General features: G+C 50.3%; 5 protein-coding genes and 1 non-coding gene across 9 annotated transcripts; 3 read left to right on the top strand and 3 right to left on the bottom strand.

Moving 5' to 3' along the window:
* The first annotated feature begins 57 nt into the window (after nucleotides 1–57).
* LRRN4CL (LRRN4 C-terminal like) lies at nucleotides 58–2825 on the top strand. The gene is made up of 2 exons (XM_016127866.2): nucleotides 58–762; nucleotides 1319–2825. Exon 2 carries the CDS (start codon nucleotides 1324–1326, stop codon nucleotides 2032–2034), a length of 711 nt encoding a protein of 236 aa, XP_015983352.2. The 5' UTR covers nucleotides 58–762; nucleotides 1319–1323; the 3' UTR covers nucleotides 2035–2825.
* A 1412-nt stretch (nucleotides 2826–4237) lies between these two features.
* Nucleotides 4238–6916, top strand: UBXN1 (UBX domain protein 1). Its single transcript, XM_016127864.2, has 10 exons — nucleotides 4238–4346; nucleotides 4449–4536; nucleotides 4674–4727; nucleotides 4817–4923; nucleotides 5010–5079; nucleotides 5322–5513; nucleotides 5607–5658; nucleotides 5798–5914; nucleotides 6408–6600; nucleotides 6774–6916. Exons 2-10 carry the CDS (start codon nucleotides 4478–4480, stop codon nucleotides 6821–6823), a joined length of 894 nt encoding a protein of 297 aa, XP_015983350.1. The 5' UTR covers nucleotides 4238–4346; nucleotides 4449–4477; the 3' UTR covers nucleotides 6824–6916.
* Nucleotides 6917–8339: 1423 nt separating this feature from the next.
* Nucleotides 8340–8970, bottom strand: LOC118602768 (ubiquinol-cytochrome-c reductase complex assembly factor 3). The gene is made up of 2 exons (XM_036220170.1): nucleotides 8770–8970; nucleotides 8340–8675 (listed from the first exon to the last, which is right to left on the bottom strand). Exons 1-2 carry the CDS (start codon nucleotides 8887–8889, stop codon nucleotides 8526–8528), a joined length of 270 nt encoding a protein of 89 aa, XP_036076063.1. The 5' UTR covers nucleotides 8890–8970; the 3' UTR covers nucleotides 8340–8525.
* Nucleotides 8971–10922: 1952 nt separating this feature from the next.
* CSKMT (citrate synthase lysine methyltransferase) lies at nucleotides 10923–13573 on the bottom strand. Of its 4 annotated transcripts, none has more exons than XM_016127849.2 (3): nucleotides 13224–13324; nucleotides 12628–12934; nucleotides 10923–12460 (listed from the first exon to the last, which is right to left on the bottom strand). In XM_016127849.2, exons 2-3 carry the CDS (start codon nucleotides 12692–12694, stop codon nucleotides 11805–11807), a joined length of 723 nt encoding a protein of 240 aa, XP_015983335.2. In that variant the 5' UTR covers nucleotides 12695–12934; nucleotides 13224–13324; the 3' UTR covers nucleotides 10923–11804. The 4 variants fall into 4 exon arrangements, with proteins under 4 accessions (XP_015983335.2, XP_036076060.1, XP_015983336.2 ...); XM_016127850.2 differs by lacking the exon at nucleotides 13224–13324 and adding an exon at nucleotides 13363–13573 and having other exon boundaries at nucleotides 11458–12460; XM_016127853.2 differs by lacking the exon at nucleotides 13224–13324 and having other exon boundaries at nucleotides 11823–11939; nucleotides 12038–12460; nucleotides 12628–13217.
* LOC118603295 lies at nucleotides 13010–13158 on the bottom strand. The gene has a single exon (XR_004951171.1). It is a non-coding gene; the product is annotated as a small nucleolar RNA SNORA57 (small nucleolar RNA).
* CUNH11orf98 (chromosome unknown C11orf98 homolog) lies at nucleotides 13339–15798 on the top strand. The gene is made up of 4 exons (XM_036220169.1): nucleotides 13339–13426; nucleotides 13570–13694; nucleotides 14946–15043; nucleotides 15128–15798. Exons 1-4 carry the CDS (start codon nucleotides 13388–13390, stop codon nucleotides 15235–15237), a joined length of 372 nt encoding a protein of 123 aa, XP_036076062.1. The 5' UTR covers nucleotides 13339–13387; the 3' UTR covers nucleotides 15238–15798.
* Nucleotides 15799–16578: the final 780 nt, after the last annotated feature.

The following is a 16578-nucleotide window of genomic DNA, read 5'->3' as shown; positions in this document are numbered from 1 at the left end:
CCCCAGGCTTACCCCAGCCCTGAGATAGCCTTGTCAGGGGCCACGGTGGAGAAGACCTCCAGACCCAGCTCTAAGGCACAGCTCTTTCCATTCATAAGCCTAGGACGTGCAAGGAGAGAAATCCATTCTTGCCTACTCCATGCATGTGACTCTCATCTCAGGGGAGGGGGATAGTGTAGGGTGGGTCTGGAGAGCTGGGCTACATCATTCCTGCCTATGCACCCCTCCCTTTCTCTGTCCTTTGGGAGGCAGAAGACAGGAAATGACTGCCATGGATGTGGTATAATTATTATCCAAAACAGCGTTTCGTTGCCCAGGCCCCATGCCGTCCGCAGCTGTTTCGCTGTCTGATACCAGCCAGGTGGCCCCCTCCGTCGTGTGCCCCTCCTCATCCCTTCACGTGACTTCAGCCTTTGGAGACTCAGCTCCTGGCTGCTTTCCGCATTCCAGGCCCTTTTCAGAACCCAGGCATCCTGGCCTCCAGCTGAAACCACTGCATGTGGCCTCCCTCATCCCTGGCCCTGTGACTCAGGCGCCCTGAAGGGATCAGCCCTCTTGGCAGTCACCGGGAAAGGGGGGCAGGGAGAGGGGGGCTAGGTGGTGACATCACAGATGAAGGGTATAAAAGCTTCAATCCAAAACAGAATTGAAATTGAAGACAAAACCTGACTGCGCAGCCTGTGCTCCTGGGGACCCCTGGGCCTGATCCCCTCAGACGTCTGGTCGCAGATTCCTGCTGCATCAAGCAAGGCCTGCGCACTGGTGAGGGGCTGCCGTGGGCCAGGAGGAATTGGGGGGCGAGGGGAGGTGAGGGACAGGCAGGGTCCAGGTCTCCTGTGACAGGTGGGGAGTGCCGGCCTTATTGCTTTCCCTTTCTGTTCTGTCTCTCCTTTCTCTTCCACCCCAGCTCTGGGTTTTCGCACGTGTCAGTGACTGACATTTGTTTTACTTAGATCTTTTCTCGGAGCGGCAGCTGGGAATTACTCCACCTTTCTTCCCTGGGCTGAGTAAATCATTTCCTACTCTTCTCCCCTCACCCCAACATTCTGCTTATTCATCGTTTCTATTACTTTGTCCACATTGCTGGGTACACATATGTCTCCTATCAGACCATATTTTAGTCTTTGTTGCCTGAAACCAAGCGTACGGGTTGTTCAGAAGTTGGTTGACAGATGACTAGTCTGTCTCATTCCCTCTTCTCTCCTGCCCTCCTCTTGGCCGGCAGTGGTGTTCCTTTGTCCCAGGGCTTTCATCCAGGCAGGGGCCTGGAAGGCATGGGGCAGAGCAGCCTTTAGTGACCCAGTCCCTTCTCTTTCAGACTCCATGCTGGGCTCTCCCTGCCTTCTGTGGCTCCTGGCTGTCACCTCCTCGGTTCTCAGAGCACAGCTTTTGGACCCTGAATACTATGAAGAAGAAGAAGATGAGGCACTGCTGTCACCTTTGCCGGCTGTCCTCTGTGACTACGACCGGTGCCGCCACCTGCAGGTGCCCTGCAAGGAGCTACAGGAGGCCAGCCCGAGGCCCTGCCTGTGTCCCGGCCTCTCCAGCCCTGGGCAGCCGCCGGCCCCGCCGCGCCTGGGAGAAGTGCACGTGGTGGCCGAGGTCGGCAGCGCGCTGGTGCACTGGTGTGCCCCCTCGTCCCCAGTCCAGCAGTACTGGCTGCTGCTTTGGGAAGGCAGCGGAGCTCCCCAGAAGGGCCCCCCCCTCAACTCTACTGTCCGCCGAGCAGAACTGAAGGGACTGAAGCCTGGAAGCGCTTATGTTGTTTGTGTGGTAGCCGCCAACGCCGCGGGAGAAAGCAACGTGACCGCGGTGGGTGGCGCGCGGGGCGAGGGCCCTGAGGGCGTGGGCGGCCCTGCCTTCGGGCCGTGCGGCCGGTTGGCCATGCCCCCGCGACCCTTCAGCCTGGTCCACGCCGCCGTGGGGGTGGGCACGGCGCTGGCACTGCTGAGCTGCGGCGCCCTGGTCTGGCACTTCTGCCTGCGCCAGCGCTGCGGCTGTCCCCGCCGCTCCCGGCCCACTGCGGGCCTCTGAAGCAGCCCGCGGTCACGTCGGCCTCGCAGAGCCCCAACCTAGCGAGTTCAGCCTGCGCTCAGGCAGCAGGTGCGCGGCGCTGATGTCCCGCACAGCCCAGGCCCCCTGAACCTCTGTACTCCGCCTAAGAGCTCCTGCAGGTCCAGACTGTCCCTTCTGCTCCTGGCTGAGGTTGGGAAGTAGAGGGTTAGCGGTTTTTCTTAAAGGACCAGATAGTAAATAATTTCAGCTTTGCAGCTCCAGAGGATAAAATCGAAGATATTGTATAGGTAGTTTATAACTACATAACCATTTCTAAAAACGTATAAACCATTCTTAGCTCATGGGCCTTACAAATCAGGCCTGGGGCCTGATTCGGCTGGTTGGTTGGCTGTAGTTACCGACCCCTGCCAAACACCCAGTGAAGGGCTATGCCTCAATGGGTGCTTCAGTAGGGTGTTGAGAATAAGCTCCTGCAGGATGGGAGTATGAGGCCAGAGACGACTCCTCCTGCCTTTTGTTTAGGTATTGAGGATGGGCACACCTGCCTCAGAATCCACCTGTGTGACATGGGGTGGAGAAAAGACCACCACCCAAGCTGCTGTCTGAGACAAGCTTGTAGTTTTTCTAGTTAATTATACAATAATTCCAAAGGATTTCCTCCTACCCCAATGTGTTTATTGTGTATTCACCGAAACAACATTAAAGGAAACATAAAAAGAAGACATTTCATTTTTCATGATCCTTCTTAATTCTCTGTACACACACTTATTTTTCAGAGTAGTATACATAATTTTAAATTTATTTTTAAATGAACTGGACATAGAGAAGTCTAAGTTGTTACAGAGTACAATTCTGACTTTTACTGGTCTTAATAACTTTTTTAAATTATAAAAGTAATGCTTATACAAATTTGAAGTAATACTGAAGAGTATAAAGTGGAGGTTCTGCTTCCCAAGGGGTACCTACCGTAGCAGAGATCTTTCTCTATGCAAATATTTTGTGTTTTTTTTTCACTTAATGTCTTAGGGACAATGTTCCTTGATGGCTAATCAGTCTCCTTAGTTATTCTAAAGGCTGTATAATTTCCATAAGAGGATACTCTTGAAATGACAGTGCTCAATGCTCTTTGTAGAAATAATGGTTTGTAGTGTTTGCTATAGAAATCTTTCCTTGCATAGCCAGCCTCACATTTGTTTTTCTATAGGTCGCTTACCTGGAAGTAGGTCAAAGAAGCAGTACTAACCAACTTAATCATTCTTTTCTTATTGGATTTCTAGGATATATTTAGAATACATTTGTTATCTACACTTATCATAGTGCATTGAACACTTTGTGCCCTTTTATTTGCTTCCTGTACCCTCAGCATTTATTTATGTACAAATAATGAGGGCCTATTATCTCATCATTAAAGTCATGCTTTACATACATTATCAGTCTTCACCACAATCATTCCAAGAGAGAGACGGTACCACCTTTTCACAGGTGAGAAATTTGAGATTCTAAATGGTTTGAAGCTACATACAAGGAGTTGAGTTTGAATTTGAGCCCAGGTTTCCCAACTCCAAGTCTTCACTCCACTCTGGAGAGGCATCATAGTTTAGTGAATGCACAACTGCATGTACTAAATTTGTGGGAGTTTGCATCCTAGATCTGCTACTTACCAGCTTTATGACCTTGAGTTATTTAAGTGTTCGTTTCCTATGACTAATAATAGTACTTATATGGATTGATGTGATTAAATAAGCACTAATCTAAAAATCTCTAGTGCATACATTATCAGTATCAGTACCCTATTGTTACTCTGCCTCCTAATAAACATTTAGAGTGAGCTTTACTTTTAGGGGTCTAACAGACGAGGTATCTGTGAGGTCTAAGTAATCAACAAGAACTACACAGCAGGGACATAAACATTTAATGGGGTAAATACTGGAACTGAGGGGTGAATAAGGGGGCTTGCTTTAGAAAGAGGGCTTTCCTTTAGCAAACCCGGAGTCCAGAAAACAATGCTAAATAGCTTTCCAGCTGGTTGCGCTAAGGGACCAACCACATCCGGAACTGGGTTCGTTCTGCCCATGGGTTTCAAGGTTGCACCGTCCTTCTCCCCCACCGTCCTCAGGGGCCCGGGCTTGGGGAACCCTCCTCCGTATCCGCAACTCCCACGAGTTGCCTGGCCCCGCCCGCGCGCGTCCCGGAGGCAGGGCCGGGATGGTTTCTGGCTCCTGGCGGCACCCGTCCACGTCCGCCTCCACGTGACCCAAACAGATCCGGGCACTTCCGCTTCCCCCCCCCCACTTTCTTCTCTTCGGTGTCCGCGGCGGGTCCGGAGCCGGGTGAGTGAGCGAGCGCTCGGCCGGGGCCGTCGGGGGCGGGGTTGCACGCGGGCCGCGGGCGCCCCGCGCTGAGCCTCTCCGCCGTCCTTCTCGTCCCCCCAGGTCCCCGCGGAAGCGGCGTTGGCGTCGTCATGGCGGAGCTTACGGCTCTGGAGAGTCTCATCGAGATGGGCTTCCCCAGGGGACGCGCGTAAGGGAGACCCCTAACCCCGACCCACCGGGGTCGCGGACATGTCCGGGCCGTTCCCCCAGCCTGGCCTCAGGCTCTACGCCCCAGCCTGACTCGCCATGGCTCGTGGGCGCTATTCACGGTGTTTCTGCCCCCAGGGAGAAGGCTCTGGCCCTCACAGGGAACCAGGGCATCGAGGCTGCGATGGACTGGTGAGCGCACACGCCAGGTGGCAAGGGGACTGGGGACTGCTGGGAGGAGCAGTCTCAATGTTAACCTCCCTTCCGACTTTTTCTGCCAGGTTGATGGAGCATGAAGACGATCCAGATGTGGACGAGCCGCTAGCGGCTCCCCTTGGACATATTCTGGGACGAGAACCTACCCCCTCGGAGCAAGGAGGCCCCGAAGGTCCTGACTGAGGGTCACGGTGTGATTATTCAGGAGGGCCCGAGGAGGATGAACGAATGATAATAATACTTACTGCTCGTTTGTAGGAACTGGGCCCGCTGCGGGAGAAGGCAAACCCATTTTGAGTGAAGAGGAAAGACAGGAACAGACTAAGAGGTATATAGTAAGGAACCATCTCAGATTTTTGAGGTTCACCTTCTACCTTTCCCTAGTACACAGTCTGACCAAAGAACCTCGAACATTCATATTCCCTACCATTTCCTGGCATTTTCTTTTTTGTTTTTTTCATCTGTCTTGGGAGATATGTTCCCTGATTTTGTTTTCTGAGTCCCCAGTTATAAATTCACCTTCTCAATCCATGTGCATTTCTCTTGAGCACTTTCTTTTTTGCAACGCAGGATGTTGGAGCTGGTGGCCCAGAAGCAGCGGGAGCGTGAAGAAAGAGAGGAGCGGGAGGCATTGGAACGGGAACGGCAGCGCAGGAGACAAGGGCAAGAGTTGTCAGCTGCCAGACAGCGGCTACAGGAAGATGAGATGCGCCGGGCTGCTGAGGAGCGGAGGAGGGAAAAGGCTGAAGAGTTAGCTGCCAGGTCAGGTGCCGGGGATGTTGGGTAAGAGATTAGAAAGGAATCAATATTTGCTTTGTCAACACCTGACATACTTTCTTCCCATCTGCATTCCAGACAAAGAGTCCGAGAAAAGATCGAAAGGGACAAAGCAGAGAGAGCCAAGAAGGTAGGTAATTGGGAAGATACTGAGAGTAATTAAGTAGATGGGCTAGTAAATCCCTTTTCATCTTCAGAAAAGATGGGTTTATGGTGTTTCTCCTGGGTGTGGGTGAGTCCCTCATGGAGTGTGTTCCTTTGTCCTCCAGTATGGTGGTAGCGTGGGTTCTCAGCCATCCCCACCAACAACAGAGCCGGGTCCTGTTCCCTCTTCTCCTAGCCAGGAGCCTCCCACCAAACGGGAGTATGACCAGTGTCGCATACAGGTACTGAGTCTGATTTCCGTCTCGCTTCAGGGACCCCTCCGAGCCTCTAATGCACCTAGCCCAGAGCTTTTTTCAGTTATGCTTTCTTTGCCAAATCTCTCCCTTCTTTGTAAGTGACTTTTGAAATCCCGCCTCCTACTCCTAGGGAAGATATCAAATTTCACTTGCCCCTGTCTTATTTAAATCTACAGCATTCTCTTACTCAGCAATGACCTCTTTACTTGTCTGTGTTTTCACTTGGTTTATTACACAGCTATTTGCAATGCTGACATTTATCCACTTATGCTATAACATTTATCCAGATAGTTTTGTGTGATCTTGTCCTTGTTTTAAATTGCTTTAAAGACAGCGGAAATGGTTGTTCCTTAGGTGCTTTTAACAGTAATGGTGCTGGTTCCATCTGAGAGAAAGGAGGAGCCAGCTTTGCTCTTCTTTACCTTAGGTACCTCTGTTTTGACACTTACCATACTGTATCTCTCACATGCCCTTGTAGGTCAGGCTGCCGGATGGGACCTCACTTACTCAGACGTTCCGGGCACGTGAACAGCTGGCGGCTGTGAGGCTCTATGTGGAGCTCCACCGTGGGGAGGAACCTGGAGGGTGCCAGGACCCTGTGCAGTTGCTCAGTGGCTTCCCCCGGCGGGCCTTTTCAGAGGCTGACATGGAACGGCCTCTGCAGGAGCTGGGTATGACATGTGGGCCCTGAAGCAGGACTTGGGGATGGGGGTAAGAGGGGGGTGCCTGAGAAAGGAAGCGGGGAGGCAAAGAGAAGGGACTTTGTGGAGATGGTGTGCAGACAGGCCTTTGGAGGGCAAAAAGGGGGTATCTGTGGTTCAAGCCTGTTTTATTCCATCTTCAGGACTTGTGCCTTCCGCTGTCCTCATTGTGGCCAAGAAATGTCCCAGCTGAGAAGCCTTTATCCCACCATCCCTCTCGGACCTCTTCATCTTTGATAAAGCACTGACATCTCCTTCCTAATAAATAGACCCTCGGCGTTCTCCATGTGCCTGACTCCTTCTTGGATGGCTGGGAGGGACAAAACAGGCAGAGGAAGAACCTAAAGGGAAGGCTTTCAGAGTACACCCTACTCATCTTACCTTGCCGACAAAGAGACATTTCTAATCTTGGTCTGACTAGTTGCTAGGGAGGTTGAGGTGGGGACAGGTGCTGGGGGGTGGGGAGCACCTTCTGCTCCTATGGATAGGGCAGTGCATTAGCTATGCCTGGACTTGAGTCTAGTTCCTTCTTTGATAGATAGGGTCAGTAGGACCTGTTAATTGGGGCTGTGGGTGTCACATAATGCTGACATAAAGTGCTTTTTAAGTGCTTTATATGTATTGATAGATATGAAGGCACTCTTACCCAGGTATAGGTGGCAATTATCCCATTTTAGAGCCTGGGACGTTAAAGCACATGACTTGCCCAAAGCGACACAGGTAGTAGGTAGTAGATCTCGAACACACCTGGGGAGCCCAACTCTAGGGCTCGGGTTCTGAACTGCCAAGCACCTTCATTAAAGCCCCTCTCACTACTGCTGATCACCTCACCCTAGCGCTCCCTCAAACAGTTGCTGTCATTCCTGGGATAAGAAAGGACAAATATATTCAGCTTATGACTTCATCCAGCAGTTGGAAAACTGTTCATATCCGGTGTACACTTCACTGTTACCAAGCTTGTATTTAGTGTTCTGGCTGAATTTAATAAAAGCAGCCTTCTTTTTTCTATTACAGTATTGCTAGGAACAACAGGATAAAAAATGGACAAAAGGGGCGCCAAGCAATAGATTTGGCTGTGGGGCTGCGACCCGACTGACAGCTTTATCTCATCCTTTCGGTGACATCTCCAGTAGATACAATGCCTGGACGCAATGCATACTGCAGTGAAAACCATGAGAGGGGGAAAACCCAACTACATTTACTGAGGCCGCTCTGTGCCAGGCATTGCACTTTACATTTCTAATTAATTTTTTTTAAGACAGCCCTTAAGACAATTATCACCTTTTATGAACAGGACTGAGGTTTTGTAACATGCTGGAATTGAATCAAGATCTGTCTGACTCAAAGCACACTCCTTTCACTATTCTTCGTAGTGAGTGGCCCTCCAAAGGTTAAGTAATGGCCACAGAAGACGTCTGGCACATGTTAAATGCTAGAAGCCCCTGTCCAACCTTACTCGAAGGACAGGAACCCAAAAGTGTCCTCTATGGGCATCCATTACTACAAGGTTTTCCCAGATCTGATTTCAAGAATGTCCCCTGGATATCCCCAAAAGTACACTCAGACCACATGACCTGACTTGTGTTTTGACAACGTGGTCTCGTGTGCCTATTGGGCTTCGGCCTCACGTGGGTAGCAGGGTAGGCGGGAGCCACGGACATCCCAGCCCCAGAACACTCTAGGCATTTATTGGTGTCGGACCGCAGGGCTCATTCTGGATGGAGGAACGTGATTTATTGATTTCTTCAATTCGCAACATCCGATGGTGCGGGCCCGCCATGTGGACGCGAAAGCGCAGTCAGTGCAGGGTTCGAGGGAAACGTGCTCACCCGGCGGCAGCTCCCCGGGCCCCGACTCCTCGCCAGGTCCAAGCGCCCACGGGGGCAGGTCCCGGCTCACACTGGCCTCCCGCCGCCGCTGCCCATCCATTTCTTCCTCCCGGCCAAGTTCTCCTGCGTGGCCGCGGCCTCCTGCAGAGTAGCTAGCACTAACTGTTTGTTTCTGGCCGCCTCTTCCCTGCTCCGCGGGTCCTGCCCCGGCATCTCCTGCGGGCAGGAAGAGAGGTTCGCAGTCCTGGCCCCCAGCCCAGGGCTCTTCGCCTGTCCGTCCACCCCATCTCGGATTCCCAGTTGCTCCCACCTTCAGCATCGCCTGAATCCGCTCCTCTCCCGGGGTCACGAGGACAAAGAGAGCAGAGCCCACGCCAGCCCCCGCGCCCAGCACTGCGCCTACGATCAGCGCTTTGCGAAAGGCCCCCATGGTCCACCGCGCAACCGGCGAGGCGCCCTCTGCCGTCCCCCGCAGCCTAGAAAGGCAGCCACCGCGTCTCACCACCTCCCTGCACGGGCCAGAGCGACCCTCAGAGGACACCATAGAGAAGGGAAGGGCTAGAGAGGGCCTAATCAGCGAACTGTTTGGAATCTAGAGCGCCTGCGTCTTAAATCTAGATTTCGATGAGACGGTTGAGCGTGTCAAGAAAGTGTTGGTGTGGAGGGCCGAGCACGGAGCCCATTGTCATGACATCCGGAGTGGGACTGCCAAGGGGAGAGTGCGTGTCTTCGTGGTTGCTGTGGGTTTTACAACTAACTGCTCGGTTCTGAAATTTCCTGGTCAATAGAAGGCTAGGGCTGTGCTCTGTGGTTTCCTACAGTAACTTGTGCCTTTTCAGTACACAGTGGACATCTAGATACTTAGACACATCAATCAGTTATGACTCCTTCAACTCCTGAACAAAAACTCGAATCCAAGTGAACTGGGCGGGGAGAAGGGGATATTTATATTTTTTCTTTCACTTTTTAATAAACTTGTTAAAAGTAAACTTCTTACGTGTCTCGTAATGTACCGTCGGCATTTTTTAAAACAATGAAAACTCCGGATTTCATGTAACAACTGAATTCTAGTTTGGAGAAGAAAGCAGTTCTTAGTTGTGTGACTCTGTACAAGTTATTTAAGTTTGTGCTGAGGTTTCTGCACCAGAAAATGGGCTAGGAACTGTATGTCACAGTTCTAAGATAGTTAAATGGGTTTGTATGTAGAGCATTTAAAACAGTTCCAGCAAACAGTAAACACCATGTAAATATTCATTAAATACAATACAAAGAAATATGTCAACTTTGGAGACCCAGCGAGCAAAGGAATCAGGAAGTTCCAAATTTGTTATCAAGGCTCTTCTCCCACAGGACTTTAATCCAGATGTCCTTGTTCCTATTCCCCCTGTCTTTCCCAGTGTCCCCAGGGAGTGAGTGTAAATAGAGCTCTTAGCCCACTCATTGGGATTTTCCCCTCCCCTGAAAGGCCCATAATCTCCTAGCCTGTCATCTTCCTCTCTTCAGAAGTGATTAAGGGGCCAGGTTCCAAAGAAGATTAAAGGAGCACCCTGTGGGGTACGACTGGTCAGGGGTTCAGAACTCTGAATTCAACCACTCTGCACTCTAAAAATCCACACCCATGGACCTTGTGCCAGGAAGCAGTGAGGATGGGCCTTGGCCTAGAGATAGCCCAGGCTCCTTTCAGCATTCAGAAAGTGCTAGGCTGACCAACTCTCTCTGGAAGGACAGAGGAGAAATCAACAGGGTTGAAGATCACCAAGATATTCAGGTTAGTACTTCCCCACCCTGTGTCCCGCTGCTGGCTCTTCTTCATTTGGCCCAAGCCTCCTGCTGTCCCCATGCAGGTTGTCTCTCAAAAGACCCATCTGCCCTCCATTGTGGTAGAAGCTTCTGAGATAAGTGAAGAGAGTGGGGAGCTCCGGTGGCCGCATGAGGAGCTGCTGGTGCTCACTGATGATGAAGAGGAGGCTGAGGGCTTCTTCCAGGACCAATGTGAAGAGCCAGGTGAGGGAGGTGGATGGTTCAATAGGGTCTTTATGATCAGGATGTTCTGGGCAGGGCCAAGATGGAAAACTGTTGTGTCCCCTGCATTAAGTAGTGCCAGACACAGATATTCAACATAGTGAAGAAAAATGTTGAGGTGGGAAAGGTCAAGGTGGTTGGCATAGTTGATGAACTTTAGAAGGCAGTTCCCATGTCAAACGGGCCATGCCTTTTTCTAATATTTTTATTTTAAATTATTTACATTGTTGTGTTGTAGGGGAAGATAATTACCCAAAATGTGACTAGCCAGAGATCATTAACCTTTGGGATGTCTTCTCTTCCAGACTTTTCTCCATCTCTCTATATTGTTACAGAAACTTTTTTTTTGTTTGCGGGGGCGGGGAGAGGCGGAGCACTTACCGTGTGCCAGTAATTGTGTTAAGATACTTTTACCTCATGATTTTCAGAACCCAGTGAAGGAGATACTTGCCCCTTCATGAAGAAAGAGGCTGTGAAGTTAGGCTCATTACAATTGCTGTTATTTTTATAAGCAAAAATGACAAAATTTGTGGTTTTGGGGCTTTAGTAAAAGGTGAAAGATTTGACCTGAAGTGAAATGCAAGTATCACAAATTCACTTTATTGTTACAAAATTCAGTATAGCAGAACTATTTTTCACTGTTAATGGGCTCTTCATCTCCCCTCCCTCCCTCCCAGGCTGGACTTGGAGCCCACTGGACCCCAGATCTCCCTTAAGAACCTTTAACCCAGAACTCAGCTGGGGGCAGGAACAAGTAGAACAAGATGCCTCCTGGATTCCTGAGGATGCGGAGTGTCAGGAAGCCCCTAATCCCAGTCCCCTATGGGACCCAGCAACAGGCTTTCGAGTCTGCCGAAGTCACTTTGTGGAATGCTCCCAGCTCCTGCCTCCCAGGAGCTTTGAAGGTAAGTATCGTCGTCCTCTTCATTGAACATTTCACCTAGGTTTATGAAGCTCTTCTATCCAACCTTCACAATCTTCCCCTTTTACACATGAGAAAAATGAGGCTTGGAGGTTAGGTCATTGGGCCTCATTAGTCAATGCTGGGATCTGGATTAAGAATTCCTATCTGCTTTTGGGAGTTCGTTAGTTAGGGTGAGGAATGATCCACTTGTCCCATTTCAACTCAGCGCTCATCTCATGCCTGGTTCTGCTAAATGTTTCACCTGTTATTGTATGTAATCCCCATTAACTCCAATACTATGTGCACCCAGGTAGTAAATGTGGAAGCCAGGACTGAAATCCTTTTGCCAGCCATTTTGCAAAGGCAAAGCTCTCCTCACCTCTACTCAACAGAAACACTAGAGTTAGGATTAAAAGTCTTTAATGAGAGCCTTGAACCAAGTAAGCAAAGTAGGTGATGCCCCTGAAAGGACCGAGCTCCTGCACAGCTATAGTCCAGCCTTGAGATCCTTGCTCCAGGCAGGGTAGGCGTATGTCAGGATCCTCATCTGAGAACTGAATAAGAGTCCCCTGGGGGCTTAGGACCCTCAGACATTCTGACAGCAGCTGGTAAGCCCCCTCCAGACCACCCCGGGTAACAGCATCCCAAGTACCCTTGTCCAGCACTAGCTGAAAGGAGCCCGAGGAAGCCACTGGTTCCAGGTTCTGGGCGTCAGCCTGCATGAAGCGGAGGCAGGAGGCAGGGTGCCCAGGGCGCAGGGGTGTTTGGCCTTGGCCACCTTCCAGGAGGCTGTTCATGTGGCTCACAGCCACAGGAGAGAAGTCCACCCCCAGCACGTCCACAGGGTGCGGGCACTTGGAGTAGATCCCTGTACACAGGCTCGAGGTTCCACAGCCCACATCCAACACCCGCACTGGACAGGCAGCCCGGGCTCCCTGCAGCAGTGGCAGTAGGAGCCCCTGGGCTTCCTCATACCCAAAGAACCAATCGAAGGTGGGGACGCTCCCCAGACGGGGTTGGGCGTGAAGCTTATCCCAGAGGCCGCGGTCCGCTAAGCAGCTACTGGCCAGGGAGCCTGTGGACACGAGCGAAGAAAGGGCACGTCATCCCGCGCCCGAGTTCCATCAAAACGCTGCAAAACGGCGTAATGTAAGCAGGATTTTAAGAGCCACAATTTCAGGGCCTAGCGTCCCGGGTCACAAAGAACCCACCTTGCCCTCCCGTTCGGTCCATTTTTCCTACCCGCCAAGGCGCGGCGCGTCCCCGCAGGCAAGGTCGCCATATGGAGGGTTCGGCGCAGGGCAGCCATCCAGAGGTACCGGCAAGGTCAGCCGGAGACCTGCGAAATTTCGCCGGCAGAAGCCTGAGGTCCAAGGGAAGATCTGCAAACTTCGCTTTGCGGAATATAACGCGTACAGCTTCCCTAACAACAGCCTTGGAAAAAAAGGCGGACATACACCTACTACGGTACCAACGGCCTTTATTGGTTGCAACGAAAAGTGAAACAGGAGGGGACACTACAGCTCCGGCTCCTAGGACGGCTTCAGACCTGAAATCAAAGGAGAAGCCGTGAGCACTCCAGGAAAGAGCCCGATGAACCTCAGTTCTGCCTTGTTTCTTGGAGCCGTGTCCCGGCGCGTGAGGATAGAACCGGCGGACTGGAAGCCGCCGGCACCGAAGACATGACGCCGAGGGGGCTGGAGCCCTTTCCCTCTGCCTCCGTACATTACGGGGACCGGGACCGCACGCCCGATCCCCGCCAAGAAAAGGAGGGTCCGTAAGCACACCCCCTAGAATCCCCGCACCGCCTGGACCGTCTGCAAAGAGCCCGAACTTACTCGGTGGCGACGCTCCAAAAGGATTGTGGGTCGGCTGATTTTCTTTATATAGGGCCAGACCCGCCCCCGAGCTGCGATTGGTTCACGGAGGCTGAGGGGCGGGGCCCCTACGGACCCGGCTTGGAGCGGAAGCACAAACCTCAGGCCAGCAACGTGGATCAGCCATGGGTGCTCCCGGGGGGAAGATCAACCGGCCCCGAACGGTGACTCTGTGGGAGCGCTCTCTTTGTTTTACGAGCCCTCTAATCTCGCCAGAGATTGGATTGATAGGCCAGAGTCGCAGGTGTGGGGGGAACTGGGTCGCGGTGCGCGAACTCCGTCTGATTAGCATCTTCCTCCCCTGCAGGAGCTGAAGAAGAAACTGTTCAAGCGACGGCGGGTGTTGAACCGGGAGCGGCGACTGAAGCGCCGGGTGGTCGGGGCTGTGATAGACGAAGGGCTGATCACGCGGCACCACCTCAAGAAGCGGGCGTGAGTGCCAGACCCTCTTCCCCGTGGGCCTCCTCAGGAGTCTCCTCCCTCCGTGCGGAGCTCGGGAGCAGCTGACCCCTCTCCGCTTTCGTTGTGCACTCACGTTTGTGCAAGAGACGTGTCTGCTGTGTTTGTGCCTAAACTCTGTTAGCCTCTCACTTTACTGGTAGCTCACAAACCTTTCCTTGGGTCTTGGACCCCATTGAGAATCTTGAGAGCTTTCGACTCTCCCATCTCCCCTAAAACTGTACATTCACATAGGTTTTTATAAGTAAACTTTAAAGCGGACATAGAAACTTGCATACAACTGAAGAATTTTCACAGAGGCACATGTGGGGTTTTGCATATAAGTTTCAAGGCCCACTGAGACTTGGGGAAGAGTTCTCTTCCCATCCTTTTATTGACCTCTCCATTATCAATGGCGTAAATAATAAAGGTCTCTGTCCCTGGTTCCTGGCACAGAGCTTCTAAAACTTGAATTTTATTAGGGGCCTCTTTTGAGCACACCTAAGTTTATGATAATGCGTGACAGGGTGGGGCTCTTCACCAGAAAAAACTAGTGATTAGAGGATTGGAAATTTAAGCGCCATCCACTGACCTCTGGGAAGTGGGTGTGGTTGCTGGGGATTAAGCTCTGTAAAAACTCTTGAACAACAGATTTAATGAGCTTCCTGGTTGGTGAACCGATGGAGGTCCTGGGAAGGTGGCTTATCTGGAGAGGGCATGGGACTCCTGGTCCCTTTCCTATACCTTAACCATCTCCCATCTGGCTGTTCCTGAGTTGCATCCTTTTTATAGTAAATCAGTAAATACAAGTAAATGTTTCCCTGAGTTATTTGAGCTCTTTTAGCAAATTATGGAATCTGAGAAGATTACGAGAACCCTGATTTATACCTGGTGGATCAGAAGTACAAATGACAACGTGCTATCTCCAGGTAGTTAGTGTCAGAACTGAGTTCAATTTGTAGGACACTCAGTCAGTGTCTGTTGAGAATTGGAGAATTGCTTGATGTGGGGGGAAATAAAACCCACATCTGGTATCAGAAGTAAAAATAGAAGAGGAAAGTAGTCTCTTCTTACAACATTTAATATTAGGTACTTCATGTGTTGAGATTAAACTCACTACCTTAGAGCCCGGATTTTCCAATAGTTCTTTGACATGGACCCAAATACCTTTTCAATAGCCAGAACCACTGTGTGGTCTATATTGGTTCAGGTTAACCTGGATCGTTGCTCTTACCTACCCTTTAGGTCCAGTGCACGTGCCAACATTACTCTGTCTGGGAAGAAGCGCAGAAAGCTCCTCCAACAGATCCGGCTTGCCCAGAAAGAGAAAGCAGCCATGGAAGGTGAGGCTGGGGCACAGAGTGGAGATGAGGGGACAGTCTGGACCCACTTGGATTCTTTAATGCTTCTTCTTTCTCTTTGCTCAGTGGAAGCCCCTGCAAAGCCATCCAGGACTAGTGAACCACAGCGCAAGTCACAAAAGAAGACAAAAGCCCCCCAGGATGTAGACATGGAAGACCTTGAAGATGGGAGCTAAATCTCTCACCCCTTTCACCAGAAGATTCTCAGCTGGAGCCAGGAGGACTCAGTGGTTGTTTCAGAAGACTTTGGAAAAAACATAGCACCTTTTTTTTTTCTCTCTAGATTCCTCTTCCGTAATGGCCTAGTTACCTGCCATGGAGGGACGTGTTGAGAGGAAGAATGGAGAAGAAATATCAGAGAGGGGGCTCCTTAGCAGTCAACCCTATTTGTAATAAAGCCTAGAGTTTTCACTGAGCTGTGTGTAATTAAATGTAGGGATGGGATGGGCCATGAAAAGTGGTTCGTGAATGTGGGAACAAGACAGGAAACAGGACCCACAGACCTCACTTGAGCAGAGACAACAAGAAGCCAGCCTCTGTGACGGCCCTTGAGTGACACTCCAACTTTCCATTTCTGACCAAAATATAGATGATTGTAGAGATGCAGAGGAGGTAAGAGTCCTGATACCAGTTCTGCCACTGCCTCTGTGTGACAGTGGTGGGCAATTTACTTTATGTCATGTTCATTTGTGCTTCCTTTGCTGGCTTATTTTTAATAAAGTGAAGACCAAACATTATTTTTCCCTTCTAACGTTCAGAAATTCTGTTTGTTGGAAGCCAGGGTTGGGCTGTTTAATTCAAGTGAAAAGCTAGCTGCCTGGGCGGCGGTGTGTTCAACCTGGGAAAAAGCATATTCTCTGTGCCTTATTTAATCAGTACAGGGTTCCTGTGAGAGGGAGGGTTTGGGCCCAGCGTTGCATCCGCCTCCCTAACTTTATATTTTGAACAACTTCAAACTTTAAGTAAAATTAAGAGATTAGTACAATGAACCCTGATATATGTATTCCATTTGAATTTACCAATTTTTAATATTTTGCTACACTCGTTTTTCTACACACTTGCAAATATGTATGTATGTGTGTATCTGTTGTCTTTGCTGACTCATTTGAAAGTCAAATGCAGATGATATTTTTATCCCAAAGGACATCCCTTTATATAGCAAAGATGCTGTTATCACCGAAGACTTTTAACATTGGTAATATAGCTAAAACTCAAGTTTTTCATATGCAAATTTCCTCATTGTTCCAATAATGTTCTGTCTAACTGTTTTTTCCCTCAATCCAGAGGCCAATCAAGGATGGCATATTGCATTTCATCGTCATGTCTCTAGTCTCCTTCAATTGAGAACAGTACCCTTCCTTGTCTTAGATGACTTTTTTTTGAGGAGTCCAGCCTAATTTTATTTATTTCTTTAAGAATATCCTACAACCTGGGTTTCAGTGTATTTTTTGGGGGAAAATTCTACATAGATGATTTTGCTTATATCCTATTGTATTACATCAGGAAATGCAGTGGAC

The sequence above is a fragment of the Rousettus aegyptiacus genome, unplaced genomic scaffold (genome assembly GCF_014176215.1).
Source record: "Rousettus aegyptiacus isolate mRouAeg1 unplaced genomic scaffold, mRouAeg1.p scaffold_m13_p_5, whole genome shotgun sequence".
In the NCBI taxonomy this organism is placed as follows: domain Eukaryota; kingdom Metazoa; phylum Chordata; class Mammalia; order Chiroptera; family Pteropodidae; genus Rousettus; species Rousettus aegyptiacus.
This window is presented reverse-complemented; position numbering and strand designations above follow the sequence as displayed.